At 41.2% G+C, this 15,663-nt stretch overlaps 2 protein-coding genes across 2 annotated transcripts; both read left to right on the forward strand.

Moving 5' to 3' along the window:
- The first annotated feature begins 5,211 nt into the window (after positions 1–5,211).
- Positions 5,212–6,147, forward strand: LOC118090108 (olfactory receptor 5AR1-like). The gene has a single exon (XM_035125460.2). It carries the CDS (start codon positions 5,212–5,214, stop codon positions 6,145–6,147), a length of 936 nt encoding a protein of 311 aa, XP_034981351.1.
- A 5,760-nt stretch (positions 6,148–11,907) lies between these two features.
- LOC118090117 (olfactory receptor 5AR1-like) lies at positions 11,908–12,843 on the forward strand. Its single transcript, XM_035125473.1, has one exon. It carries the CDS (start codon positions 11,908–11,910, stop codon positions 12,841–12,843), a length of 936 nt encoding a protein of 311 aa, XP_034981364.1.
- The last annotated feature ends 2,820 nt before the right edge of the window (positions 12,844–15,663 follow it).

The following is a 15,663-nucleotide window of genomic DNA, read 5'->3' on the forward strand; positions in this document are numbered from 1 at the left end:
TGCACATCTCAACTAGGGCCAGGGCCTTTTCAGTATTGGCCCCGACTTGGTGGAACGCTCTCTCACAGGAGACCAGGGCCCTGCGGGATTTGACATCTTTCTTCAGGGCCTGCAAGATGGAGCTGTTCCACCTGGCCTTTGGGTTTTGATGTGGGCCATTTTAAAATGAGGCTGCATTTTAAAACAATTTTTAAATCTAAATTGTATTTTAATCTGCATTTTAATCAATTATTTTCCTTTCTTTTACATTTTATTGTAACTTTATTGATATCAGCTGCCCTAAGCCTGGCTCTCACTGGGGAGGGCGGGGTATAAATAAAAATGTATTATTATTATTATTATTATTATTATTATTATTATTATTATTATTATTATATCTAAGAGCCTACCCTTTTAAAAACCATACTACTACAGTGGAGTGCACTTTTTGTTCCATGTCTGCAGGATCAGTTTCCTTTATTTCCTTTATTTGCTGCTGAATAAGCGTGGCCAACCAATTCCCCTCTTGAACTTTTCCCATCTTGGCTTCTTCAATTTAGCTGTTGGGGATTGACTGGGTAGGCCCAGTGATGCTTCACTGAGAGAGGGGAGAGTGCTACCCTCCTTGAAACTGGGTGCATCCCTTCCTTAAGAAGACCTCCCTGGACCTGGAATTGCTGGGTAACTTTCGACTGGTATGCAATATCCCCTTTGGGGTCAATGCGCTCAAAAGGGTGCTGCGGAAAAGTGGACACTCTGAGATAAAATCAGAAAGTGGGGTGGTTAAATTTGGGGCTGTCCCTGGAGAACAGGGACACTTGGGGGGGGGTCTGGGGAAGTTCTGCCTTGCTCACTCTTCAGCTTTTGATACCATTGATGCATCTGTCTTCATCACTCACAGCTTTCATTGAAAACTGAAGAAGCACATCTTAACATGTGCTTTCAGGGCCAACCCTCTTCTGGTTACTGTAATCTGTTTGAACTCTTTCAAATTCTGGTTTTTAGATTGTAAGCCGCTCTCAGTCCTGCTGGTCCCAATGACTTTGTTGGTATTGGTAACTGCTATTATTATTAATAGCTTTGGGAATATGCAGCAAACTTACAGTACTCTAAAACAAGATAGAGGAAAGTAACTAGTGAAGATTCCTACTGAATTGTGGGCTGAATGGAGAGGGGAAACTTCTGTTAGAAACTAATTAAAGATGAAAAGTAGAAAGTAAAAGAAATTCCCAGGCTGTATGTCCTCGGGTGATTATGGAGAGTATTTGAATTCATGCCTTTCAATAATTTGGTTTCTAGGTGATACCAAAACAACTATAAAAAGAGCACTTCTCTCCACATGACTTATTCTGGGGCTCTAAGATCGACATTGATGAGCTTCACAAGTAAGGTTCCGTATGATACATTTCCTAGCCAGATATACTCACATTTCTTTTGTTAATTATTCCCCCACCAGCAGCAGCAGCAGTCAACTCCATCAACAGTGCATTTCCCTGGAAGCAAATTTATTAACTGGGTTTCCTGTTCATTTATTTGGGTTTGTGGGTTGGAACACTTTATGATGCTGCATGAGATCTCTCCTGCATGTTGCCGGTGATCGTAAACACATCTCTAGAAATGCAGATTCAAATTGATTCGCTAATAAATTTATTTCTCTGGTGCTTTCATCTGGCATCACGGTCAGCTTCGACCCATAAGAGCTAAAAACAGATTAAATTTAATAGCCACAGCATATTGCAAGTGCATTGAGAAAGGTAAGGTTATCTCTTGCTTATAATATCTCTGTTTTCTACAAGTGCATACACATTTTCTGGAGATCTGTTTACCATCTCAGATAATTCATTCTTTATCTACTGCAGCAACCTCACAACTTTAAAATTAGCCTTTCTATCAATATGCCTAACTTTGGGGCTTTGGGAATGACATCTGTCCTCTTCACAGGTAAGGCTCCTAGCTTAATATATTCTCAGTGTGCTTGGGATATTTTATTCTTGGAAGCCAGATGATATCTATCAACAGCTCAATTCTCTGGAAGCAAAAAAAAAAGAGGAATTTATTTTGGTTTATTTTCACAGAAGTTGGGGAGGTTGACTTCTTATGACACTGTACGAGATCTTTCTTGCAAGTTGTGTGTGAATGTAATAAGAAATCCAGAAATGGAGATTTAAAAAATCATCACATAAGCAGTTTATTTGCTTAATGTTTTTTATCTGGTGCTGCAGCTGGATTCAACTCCAAAGGGGGGAAATCATATTGAATTTAAGAGACACAGTTCTGTATCTTGGCACTGAAGGGAGCAAGTTAACACTCAGTTACAATATTTTTGCATCCTCTCTTTATGGCCTCAATCCAACAAACATGTTTATGAGCAAATGGAAGATAGCTTGCCTGCTGCAGGGCAATTCACTTCTTTATTTGCCTCAGCAGCCTCACAAATGAATATGGGGGACACCAGGGGGAATAGCATACTGCAGAACATAGACCCAATTCGGCCTTGCTTTTAGATTCTGTTGACCCAAGTTGCAGACAGAGCAAGATTTGAATAGTGTGTTCTTGTTTTAAAGGGCAAACAATGGGAAAGGATGGGGTAATCTTAACTTAAGGGGGATGGAGGAGGCTAGATGGGGGTCTCCCTTGTTGCAGTGGCATGGCAAGAAGTTTTCAGCATTTGAAGTATGTTTTAAAAATTTAAAAAAACAGCTATTAGATGCACAAAATGGTGCCTCTTTTTGGCGAGAACCGTAAGTGGTCACACTGGTCACTAGTGATATAACAGTAGCCAGTGGGAGCCAATAGCCAACACAAGAGCTTTCTACAAAACCTGAATGATGTTCCAGAAATAAAGTATTTCTCTCCACCCGACCCCCTTTTAAAAATGTAATTTTGGTACACACCATTTAGTTAGGAGTAAGATTACCTAACTTAGTTATGGGTTTTCTTGCACCCTACTCACTTATGCATTTTGGCCTGTGGAATGAATGGGAGCTCTTCCACATAGTGGGCAAACAGAAAAGCCGCTTCTAAGTTGGCCACAAAAGCCATCTCTATATTACTATATGCAGATGACGTGGTACTCCTGTCGCAAACAAAAGTGGGCCTAAAAAGATTGATGGGGGCCTTCTCAGGACGTTGCCCAAAAGAACAGCTGGCTATGCATTACAATAAAACCAAACCCATGGTGTTCCCAAGAAACTATCATGCGCACAGATGCTATATGGATAATCAGCTGATCAAACAAGTTAAAGGCTGGATCTAGACACGGGGGGCGGTATAAATAAGTCACAAATTAGATCAATATAACAGAAGAAAAACCTGTCTATGGAAAATCAGGTTGTAAAATTTCCTGCTCTCTGGCGCTGTCTGGTGTAGCATGTTTAGAGCACATTCAAATTGTTGTTTCTTTACTAATGTACTGTGTTCAAAGTCTTTAAATATCTTGGTCTTGTCTTTCAGTCAAGGGTCATGTGCAGCACATCAGAAATGCGCAAAGAAAAAGGCTCTTCAACATGCTTTTTCCATACAAAAGGTGGCAATCAAATACCTTCAGCACTTGAAGAGTTTAAAGGTAAACCCCTAGCACAGTTATTATACGGGGCTCAGATTTAGACAGGTACTCACCTTGGATCTACAGAAACTGTTCAGTCCAAGTTCCTAAGTCATTTTTTCCCTGTTCCATCCTGTGTTCCAAATGCTTCATTGTGCTTAGAGGACAGTCTTCCCTCTGTTGAATTACAGATTTGGCATAGAACACTTAATTATTGGCTTTGCCTGAATTTAACCCCCATCAGTCTACTTTCCCTAGTATTGCAAGACCGTCATGAGAGCACCTGGACTAAAATAGTCATCCAAAAGCTTTATTCCTCTGGTTTATCGCTACAACAGTTATTAACATTGGGCTTCATCAAAGCAAATAATTTAATTAGACAGTGCCTATATGACATTGAACGACAGAATAATTTGGCCACCATAAGGGAAAATTGCCCATGGTATGATTATTTTCAACCTACAGTAGTTTTCTTGATATATTGGCAACCTACTTGCAAAATTTAACAGTTCCAAAATACAGGTGTAGAATCCCATAAACCTGCTGTAGATTAACCCACATAACCTAAGTATAGATAAATATGCTTCCTGAAGACCAGATAGTATTCAGTGATACAAACAAGTGTATACCACTGTATTCTGCTCTGGTCAGACCTCACCTGGAGTACTGTGTCCAGTTCTGGGCACCACAGTTCAAGAAGGATACTGACAAGCTGGAACGTGTCCAGAAGAGGGTAACTAAAATGGTCAAAGGCCTGGAAACGATGCCTTATGAGGAACGGCTTAAGGAGCTGGGTATGTTTAGCCTGGAGACGAGAAGGTTAAGGGGTGATATGATAGCCATGTTCAAATATATAAAAGGATGTCATATAGAGGAGGGATAAAGGTTGTTTTCTGCTGCTGCAGAGAAGCGGACACGGAGCAATGGATTCAAACTACAAGAAAGAAGATTCCACCTAAACATTAGGAAGAACTTCCTGACAGTAAGAGCTGTTTGGCAGTTGAATTTGCTACCAAGGAGTGTGGCGGAGTCTCCTTCTTTGGAGGTCTTTAAGCAGAGGCTTGACAGGCATATGTCAAGAATGCTTTGATGGTGTTTCCTGCTTGGCAGGGGGTTGGACTGGATGGCCCTTGTGGTCTCTTCCAACTCTATGATTCTATGATTCTAAGTGCAGCAAGTCACCTCAGTTGTTGGAACTCAATATGGAATAGAGGGTTGTTGTTTTTTATTTCCTTTTTTTATTTCTTTTTTGGTATGGGGTGCTTCAGCTGAGAGCCCAAGTTCATATGCACATAAAGGTGGTCTATCAAAATCAAAAGAGGTATTGTTAGTTTTGGTATAAACTTGTATTGATGGTGATTAATAAAAGATAAACTGTGGATAAAAGTTAATTTATTGCACAGTGAAATATTTTAAAATGTTGTTGTCGGTAAAATCCAGTTTTATAACATGAAAGGGAATCTGCCAATAATTCCAATTGAGTGTGGAAATAGCAGTTTCTGTAATTCAAGAATGGGGGTAAGTGGACTCCAACTCCCATTATCTCTGACTATTGGCTTTGTTGGCAAGGACTCAAGGAAGGCCACATGGAGCTTATGGTGCTGGTTCGTTTTGTTTTTAAGGAAGCCTGCTAGCCATCCAGGTTCAACTACCATGTTATTTTTAATTCTCTTACAGAGCAATATAGAATGAAGCAAAATGAAAGCACTGTAACAGAATTCATCCTTGCAGGATTCATGGTCCACCCTGACCTCCAAGTCCCACTCTTCTTGTTGTTCCTGATCATCTATGTAGCCACAATAATAGGCAACCTTGGGATAATCATAGTAACCAGTGTGGATGCTCAGCTTCAAACACCAATGTACTTTTTCCTGAGAAACCTCTCCATTATCGATATTGGTTACTCAACTGCTATTGCTCCCAAGCTGCTGACAACATTTTTGGCAGAGAAGACAACCATTTCCTTCAAGGGATGCGCAGTGCAATTTTTCTTCTTTGCTGTCTTCATAACCACAGAAGGATGTCTTCTTGCTGTGATGGCATACGATCGCTTCACAGCCATCTGCAACCCACTGCTCTATTTTGCTATAATGTCAAGGAAGCATTGCACCATATTGGTGGTGGTTGCATATGCTTGTGGACTTACAAGTTCAATTCTCCAGACTTCTTTTATTTTTACCTTGTCCTTCTGCAGTTCAAATATCATTAATCATTTTTTCTGTGATGTTCCCCCAATACTCAAGTTGTCCTGTTCAGACACCCATGTCACCCACACTGTGCATTTCATTTTATCCACTATAATTGGGCTGACAACTTTTCTCATTGTCTTGGTCTCTTACATCGCTATTCTTTTTGCCATCCTGAGGATCAGCTCTGCTCAGGGCAGATACAAAGCATTCTCCACTTGTGCTTCCCACTTGACCACTGTCACTATCTTCTTTGGAACCATCATCTTCATGTATATACGTCCTGGTTCTACTTTCTCAATAGATCAGGATAAAATAGTTTCTGTGTTCTATAGTCTTATGATCTCCTTCCTTAACCCACTTATCTATAGCCTGAGGAACAAAGATGTGAAAGATGCTTTTGGTAGGACAATAGAGAAGGCAACTTTCTTCAAGTAAAAATGACATTTTCTTTACACTAAAGAAAGATATAACAAGGGTTAGTATGTACATAAGCTACCTTAATGCTTTCTAACATGATCGCCGGGTTATCAAGCTACTTTGTAGACGTAAGGTATAGTGCCTTTTGCAATTGGTATATTTCATTTTAAGGGTATATTTCAGGATATGCCTTACCAATGAATCCAATAATAGGGCTTTCAGGCTACATAAGGTCCATGTTCTGTCAGATGATAGAGAAATTATTACACACCAACTATTGCTTGATTGACAATTTGTTAGCATTAGAGTAAACAAATCACAAACATTTGAGAGAATGTTCAGGTGGTTGACCTGATGAACATTATAAGAGTAAGAGAAGATAGACAGGCAGAATCCTCTTATTATTCACTGGTGTAACAAAAGTTAGGAGAATGTTGAACCACAAATTGTATTGTGAGCTTTATAAAAATGTTATGTTTTCTTATCTTCATGCTGTTTTTGATTGTCTTGTTTCTTTGTAAAATAAGCTGAATATTTTGTAATTACTTATTTCTGCTTTGTATCTATCAAAGGATGCATAATGTACTGGGCACAGATGTTCTGGGTCATTGATCAACTTCTTTTTGGGAAACATCAGGTGATGCATTGCCTCGATTCCTTACTTTAGTATCACAAAACAGTGGGGATATGCAAGGCTGTCGTGGGAGGAGTGAGAAACGGACCCTGTGTTATGAACCTCTGATACTTCAATAAGGTTCCTCCTGGATTCTTACTGGGCCATGGTCCAAATTGTTGAGGGTTGAGACCATTGCTCCCTCTGTCCTGAGAGTCTTAACTGCACTGCCATCTCCAACCCATTCAAGCTCTGCTGAGCCCACTTCTCTGCCACAACCTCGACATGTCCCTCCATACGTCTCATAAACTACTCTGAACCACCTCAGGTCACTGCTGCTGCCACCTGTCATGGACTGGCTGGATGCAAAAGTGTGGTGAGAGGCATCAGCTGGGGGACCTCAAGGGAACTCACAAGGGAACTCACTCAGAGCCAGGGGGTTGGTGGTGGGAGGACGATCAGTATTTGGAAGAAGAAGAAGAAGGAACAAACTGGAAGGAGGTGGTGTCAGAAACTGAAGCGGTAACAGAGTTTCGTGAGCAAGAAGAGACTAAGGCAGAGAGCGGTCCAGAATCAGAGGTAGAAGTGGAGGCTGGAGACGAGGGGGGCCAAAATTCAGAGGTGAGGCAGGCTGCTGAAGAAGCCAGGGGGTCTCCTCCTTGTACTGTGACCAGCTCCCCTTGTACTGTGGCCACCCCCTTCCCGGTCTCCTAGACCCTGCAGAGGTTTGTAGAGGACAGAGCACAGACAGATAAGTCAAAGAAGTCTCGGGTTGCTTGGAAAGCACCTAGAGGAGGAGGAGACATAGAGAGCTGTAGGGAGGTGGGGACCGTCAGTCCTCACAACTGCCTCATTGGAGTAGGACCATCTGGGAAGAATTGCTCTGCTCACTCTGCTCTGCTGAGCTGTTTTTGTCTCATTGAATAAAGAGTTTTCACTGACCCCTTGTGAGTTATTGCTGACCTGCTCCTGACTCCCGCCTTGACAGCAGCACTGCCAACAGCCTCCTCTTCAAGGCTTTCCAGTGCTGGTTCCTCACTGCACACCTCCTTGCCACATCAGCATCTCAAGGAGGAGGAGGAGAGGGTTGGGAAGCCCTTTGTAGCCTCCGCCTGCTACTCCTCATTCCTCCTCTCTGCTGGAAATGCCAGTGATATCAGTAGGAAGGGGTGTCTCACCCTACTTCCTCTCCTCCCCCCTGCAAAGGTGCACCTGCCAGGACTCCTTTTGGAGCCGTGTAGTGGGTTATCTATCCCAAATCTTTCACCATTAAGCTTCATTGGATGTTCACAAGTTCTAGTGTAAGGAGAAGGGCGGGGAGTTTCATCTATTCACTTTCTCTATGCCATGCATACTTTTCTAAACTTTTATTTATTTATTTATTTATTTATTTATTTATTATTATTTATTTGTTTGTTTGTTTGTTCGTTCATTCATTTTCTATACCACCGTACATCTGAGGATCACAAGGAGGTTCACATTATAAAAACACAGAAATACACAACAGGTAACAAACCATCAATCATATCCCCTCTTATTCACCTTTCCTCTAAACTACAATGCCTCCCCTAATTTAAAATGGGTGTGCCTTTGCCACATCCCTGCTCCCCTGGAAAGAAGATTACACTTGGTTTTGCCTGTGGGAGAAGTAAAGGGGTTGACCATGGGGCTATTTGGCCAATGCAGAAGACCAGTCACCCAGGCCAGTAATTTGCCTCCTTCTCACCAAACTTACCTGTATACTTTTGCTGCACCCTCCCTCCCTATTCAGTACAAGCCGTTTTGATTAGCTGCCCTTTGAAGGGGCTTTGTCAGATTTTTTTGGGGGGGGGGGCAATGTCACATAGGCAAGAGTGCAAACTGACCATAAAACTGGTAAGAAATAGTTAAGGGGGAACCTAATGGCTGGATATTAAAGTGAAAAACAACCCCATATGAGGAACAATGAGGATTCTGATTCCTACAGGGAACAATATATTAAGTTGCATTTCAAGGTCTGTAGTTAGAGGAGAGGTTGTGAGGTGGTGGGATGGCAGAAGGTGATTGGTTAAAGAACGAACAGCTAAGATGCCGTATATTTCCTGCATAGCATGTGTCATAATTGAAATGCTGTTGTAAGCTCTTTGAACTGTCCAGTAATGCAGTACTGAGAAAAGTTTGATGATTTGGAATTTGGTGTGAGCCTCTGTACCTGAACTCCCAATAGTAATTTCACCCCAATACATTATATAATATATACCATACCCTGTTTCTCATATTTTAAGGCATCCCCATAAAATAAGCCATAGCAGGATTTTTAAGCATTCAAGGAATATAAGCCATACCCCGAAAATAAGACATAGTGATAGGAGCAGCAGCAATGCCGGCCGCGGCAGGAGGAGGAGGAAAAAAATAAGACATCCCTTGAAAATAAGCCATAGTGTGTTTTTTTGAGGAAAAAATAAATATAAGACGTGTCTTATAATATGAGAAACACGGTATTATACCTAGGAACTGAAAACAAAATAACAGGCTCAGACATTAGCACACATTAAGCACTTGATATGTAGATTTGTCAAAGCAGATTAAAATTCATTCAGCCATACTTCAGAGGGGAGGGAATTCCACAATTGGAAAATTTACTGTTAAAAAAAGAGGAGAATAACTAATGAGAATTATTACTTAATTCTGGTATGTGAATGGGGAGGCAATAATTCTGTTTGAAACATTATAATGACTAGCAGAAACTTGAATGAGTTTGAACACTGCATGTCCTCAGGTGACATACACACTCATGGAACTTACTCATGAGTTTCAAGCATTTGACTTCTAGCCAATATCAAACAACTATAAAATTAGCCTTTCTATCATTATGCCTTACTTTGGGGCTTTAGGAATGGCATCGTTCCTCTTCACAGGTAAGGTTCCTAGATTGATATATTCTCAGAGTGCTTGGGATATTTTATTTTTCATCAGCCAGATGATATCTATGAACACTTCGTATTTCTGGAAGCCAATAAAACTATTTGGAAGTTAATTTTGCTTTCTTTTCACAGAAGCTGGGGAGGTTGGCTTCTTATGACACTGCGTGAGGTCTCTCTTGCAGATTGCCTTGTGATTGTAATCCAGAAATGCAGATATTTTAATTCATTGGATAAGCAGTTTATTTGCTTGATGTGTTCATATCTGATATTGCAGCTGGATTCAAACCACAAGGAAAAAATCAGATTGAAATTAAGAGACACATTACCATTGAAGGGAGTGGGTTCACTCAGTTACAATATTTTGGCATTCCGTCTATATATAGCCTCAATCCAAGAAACATGTTTATGAGAAAATGGAGGGCAGTTTACCTGCTGCAGAGCAATTTGCTTCTTTGTTTCTCGCAGCAGTGTCGAAGATAACCTTCCTACAGGGAGTACAGTACATTACAAGCATACTTACAATCTTGCTTTGCTTTAAAATTCTGCTAGCCCAAGTTTCTGAGAGAGCAAGACTTGAATAGTGCAGTATTGCATTAGAACATAGCTGCCAAGTTTTCCCTTTTCTCGCGAGTAAGCCTATTCAGCATAAGGGAATTTCCCTTTAAAAAAAAAGGGAGAACTTGGCAGCTATGCATTAGAATAATAATATTTAAAAATGAGGGAAAGAAATCCTGACATGATGGAGTGGCCTTAACTTTGGGAGGACTAAAAAAGCTAAATGGAGCTGTCCCTTGCTGAACTAATCAGAGCTTTAAGGATGATCTGAATGTATATATATATATATATATATATATATATATATATATATATATATACAGTATACACTTCTAGGTGCAAAAAATGGTGCTGCTTTAGGTGGAAAAAGTGTTACAGTGCTTGCTAGGGATGTGGCACATTACCAGTAAGAGTCCCTGTCTCTTGCAGAAGAGAACCTGTGGAGACAAGGTGGATTTCACTTGACAGAGGCTGAGAGATGTATTAGAGAATTACACAATCCTGACAATTTTATTTATTACTCCGAACTTGCTTGAGGAAAAATGGCAGGATATGTGTGAGAGGGAGGGAGGGAAGGAGAGTGAAGTGGTCCTGTGCTACAGTTGTCCCACAAGGAAAGGGTTTTCTGCAGAAATCAAACATGGAACACGTGCAATGAGATGGAGACACTTAAGCAGCCTTCCTCTGTCCACAGGTAGCATTTTGTCAGAAAATGCCCATAACTGACAATGGCCACACTTTCCAACAGAGAACTAAGTCACAAAGAAAGTTTTTGATAAAAGGGCTTAAATTATATTTTGAAAAATTAAGAAATGCACCTGTTAGTGCACCCTATTCAGAGATAAGTAGGAATGTCTTTCACGTGTTGGTTTTTCTTCCACTCAACTCACTTTGGTGGTCAGCCCTGGGGAATGAATATGAGCTCTTCCACATAGGTTTTGCTGCAGGTTCCCCTAACAGAGTAGCAATCAGTGAGCAGACATGAAAGCCTTGGTTTCATAGAATCCCGGCTGTCACACATCAACCTGCTATAGATTAACCCACACAATCCCAGTGTAGATAGGTTCACTTCCTGCAGACCAGAAAGGATCAGGTGACTCAAGCCAACACTCCAAAACACCTAAATTGTTGGATGTGAATATAAAAGGTTTTCCCATACAGTAATTTAAATTCTAAAACTTTATTTAGTTTGTATTAATTCTTTCCTTGTGGATGGGAGTGCTTCAGCTTAGAGCTTAAGTTCATATGCACAGTTCAGTGGCCTAACATTCCTTCATGGTGTTTAAGTGAAGGTGGAGTGTGAATTGATGTACCTTTAAACTATGTTAATTGATCACAGGGTGCAATATTTTTAAGCGTTATGGGTAAAATGTTATGGGTAAAATCCAGTTTTATAAAGTGAAGGGAATTTTGCCACTAATTTCCACTCAATGTGGAAATAACAGCACCTGTATCTCAATAATGGAGGCAATTGAATTCCAACTCCCATTAGCCCTGACCATGGGATTTGCTGGCTAGGGGTGATGGGAATGGAGACCAACAACACCTGGAGGGCCAAAGGTTCTACAACCAATGCTGTAGTCTGAGGTGTTTGTTCGTTCTCCTCAAACATATAGTTGACTGGAATGAACGGATTTTAATGCAGTCTGGTAGCCATCCAGCTTCCAAAACAACATTGTTTTTAATTCTCTTACAGAGGAATATAGAATGAAGCAAAATCACACTTCTGTAACAGAGTTCATCCTTGTAGGATTCATGGACCACCCTGACCTCCGAGTCCCGCTCTTCTTCTTGTTCCTGATCATCTATGTAGCCACGCTGGTAGGCAACCTTGGGATAATCATAGTAACCAGTGTGGATGCTCAGCTCCACACCCCAATGTACTTTTTCCTGAGAAACCTCTCCATTATCGATATTGGTTACTCAACTGCCATTGCCCCCAAGTTGCTGAAAACCTTTGTGGCAGAGAAGACAACCATTTCCTTCAAGGGATGCACAGTGCAGTTTTTCTTCCTTGCTGTCTTCATAACCACAGAAGTTTGCCTTCTTGCTGTGATGGCGTACGATCGCTTCACAGCCATCTGCAACCCACTGCTCTATTTTGCTATTATGTCAAGGAAGCATTGCACCATATTGGTGGTGGTTGCATATGTTTGTGGAATTACAAGTTCAATTCTCCAGACTTCTTTTATTTTCACTTTGTCCTTCTGCAGTTCAAATATCATTAATCATTTTTTCTGTGATGTTCCCCCAATGCTCAAGTTGTCCTGTTCAGACACCCATGTCACTCACACCGTGCATTTCATTTTATCCACTATAATTGGGCTGACAACTTTTCTCATTGTCTTAGTCTCTTACATCGCTATTCTTTTCGCCATCCTGAGGATCAGCTCTGCTCAGGGCAGATACAAAGCCTTCTCCACTTGTAGTTCCCACTTGATCACAGTCATTATCTTCTATGGAACCATCTTCTTCATGTATATACGGCCTGGCTCCAGTTTCCCAAAGGATCAGGACAAAATAGTTTCTGTGTTCTATACTCTTGTGATCTCCTTGCTCAACCCTCTCATCTACAGCCTAAGGAACAAAGATGTGAAAGATGCTTTTGCTAGGACAGCAGAGAAGGTGATATTTTTCAAGTAAAAATAGTAAAAGTATGACCTTTTCTTAAGACTAAAGAAAGATATTAAAAGGCTTTGTTTTTCTACTCCCAGACCCCATCATATGTTAGAGGGCAAATGATGCTATCTAACATGATGACCACCTCATCATGCTACTGTGTAGAAGGAAGGTTTAGTGCCTTCTGCAATGATAAACAGGAAAGAGGATTCTCTTACTTAAGCCACTGAAATAAATAAATCGTATCTGAATATCTTTCCTGAATAAATAGGTGGAATCACTATGGAAGTGTAAGACAATTTGGCAAACGCCCTGTTTAAACAGATGGGAGGTGAAAAAGGAGATTCACTCTCCAGTTCTGCCCCATCTAATATTTTTCCACTCCCAGTCCCCATCATATGTTAGAGGGCAAATTTGTGCAAAGATGAATGTGCTCCATGTGTGTTTAGGCTCCTCGCATAATTTAGAAACCTTCATGGTCATGGTTCCAAATAACTAAGGAAATCTATATGCATAGGGCACTTTCCTCTCTGCAGACCTTCATATCCAAAATTTAAGGGCAGCAGGGTCAAGTAATAGGAATGCATTGGTTCACATGAAGCCAGGAATGCCAGGACATGTCTGTAGCGTATAGGGATGTTAAATAATCTCTGGAATTTCCAGCCTGTTGCTGGTTTACAGCTCCCATTGTCCCAGGAAACAGACCATTGGCCCTTCTGGAGTCCAGCAACATCTGAAGAGCCACAAGTTCTCATGGAATGGTCCTGGCACAGGTATGATTGAGATGCACACATAAGAAAATGTATTATATGGTAACAATGTAGGTGTCAAAACCAGTTGTATTCCAATTAAAGTTCCAACATAGATCTATAAGAAATATTATGACTTTGTGGGTTTGAATTGTCCATCTCAAACGGCCCAGTTCAGCTGCTGATCTCAGGCCCGGCTCTATGTAGACCCCTGGTGGCGCAGGGCACCATGGCGCCGGCCCGCCAGGAGGGCGCCGCGAGCTGCGCCCGCCCGCTGGCCGGCCGGTCCGCCGGTCTGCTGCGCAGCTACGCCCACCTCCTGCCCACCGCGCTGGGGAACGGGGCGGGAGGGCGCTGGAGAGATCGCGCTGTGCCTGCCCTCCCGCCCGCCGCGCAGCAGGGCCGCGCCCACCCGCCCACCGCGCTGGGAAACGGGATGGAATGGCGCCGGAGAGATCCGGCGCACCATGGCGACAGGGGCGCTTAAGACGGCGCTGGCTGATCTTGTACATGCGGAGTTACAGGGTTTTGCCCAAATGTACATCTTGTTAACTTGCCTTCATTGAACTGCATTTTCCATTTTTATGTCCAGTTTTGAAGAAGTCATTTTAGAACAGAACACTGCACAATCCCTTCTTGGAATACTAGTAGAACACTTGGCTACCCGGGTGAGAACCCTAAGGTACCTCTCATTTCTAGCTTGCTCGAGAGGCTATATAAAATGAACTGTCCTTGAAGCCCTTCATCCACTAAATACTGACCCATCAGAAAGGGGAAGGTAGAGTAGCCATGTGGTTTCCTTGGCATGCTGATACCCGAGTAATCAGTGATAGGCACAGATAAGCAAAATCATGGCTTCAGTGTTTCAAAAATGAGGATGGTATTGCCCAACAAGGAGAGAGAAGGATGTATTTTGGTCATGCCCGAGGAAAAAATGTTTTTGAGACATCTGTGCTAAAAGAAATATATGAGATGAGATGATGAGATGAGATGATATCCAGTAGTGGTGCTTTATGGCTATATAAGATGGTATGTCCTCTCAGATGATAGAAAAAAATGTAACATACCTCTTAACTATGCTTGAATGACAATTAGTTACCAAGAGAGAAAAATAAACACTTCATAATGGATAATTGGATTGCGAATACTTGGGAAAATGTTCACATAATAAAATTGGTGAACATTATAAGAGTAAAGGGAGGTGTACACAGGTAAATAATCATTTTGTTGAGACTGTCAGAATGTTCTACACACGAGTAGAACCTTGGCAGAGACACATGCCTGACTGGCATGTTCCCTCCCTCCTGGGCAATCGTTCGGGAGCTTCAAAAGCATTTCTTAGCCCAACCATCACAGCAACTGATGCCAGAAGACATCAGCACACTTCACAGATCTGCAGAGCTTTGCGCAATTGCGTAACAGAACTCAGTAGCACAGCATTTTGCTAATCTACTTTATTTACATATAAACACACACGGAGCACTGCAACATGGCTCCCTCTCTCTCTAGCATCAGACAGCAAAGAGAAGGAACAAAGGACAATAGTCCCAGTTCACGAACACAGTAAGACAAACATCCTGTCTATGTCACTTCCCATTCCTGTGGAATGTAAACACATATACATGTGATAGACAACGAACCCATGACTGGACACGGGGAATGAATCTCCAACAGAGACATGGTGCTCCTTTCACTGTGTGTTTGTGGAAAATTATACAGATAAATGTTGAAACACAAATATTGTTGGGTATTTTATAAAAATGTTATGTTTTCTTATCTACACGCTATTTTTATTGTATTTTTAAACTATTTTTAAAAATAAGTTGAATCTGTTGTAATTACTTTTATATGTAATCATTTTTGAAAATAAAAAGCTGAAAACAAGAGAAGGATAAAATAACACTTTATTAAGAATTGTCTTCAGTCAAGCCCATTAAAACTAATGAACATGGCAAACTTAGATCCTTTCAGTTCAATAGGACTACGTGGAATAAAACTAAGTTTGATACAACCAAAACCAGGAAGTTTTACCCGCACTAAAACCTTGGTGAAATAAAAGGGCATTAGCTCTTTACCTGAAGTTAAAAGAAATGGG

This window comes from Zootoca vivipara, chromosome 1 (assembly GCF_963506605.1).
Source record: "Zootoca vivipara chromosome 1, rZooViv1.1, whole genome shotgun sequence".
Classification (NCBI taxonomy): domain Eukaryota; kingdom Metazoa; phylum Chordata; class Lepidosauria; order Squamata; family Lacertidae; genus Zootoca; species Zootoca vivipara.

Bases quoted from the DNA above. Each gene is read 5' to 3' on its own strand.
- LOC118090117 (XM_035125473.1), top strand. From the start codon at position 11,908: ATGAAGCAAAATCACACTTCTGTAACAGAGTTCATCCTTGTAGGATTC.
- LOC118090108 (XM_035125460.2), top strand. From the start codon at position 5,212: ATGAAGCAAAATGAAAGCACTGTAACAGAATTCATCCTTGCAGGATTC.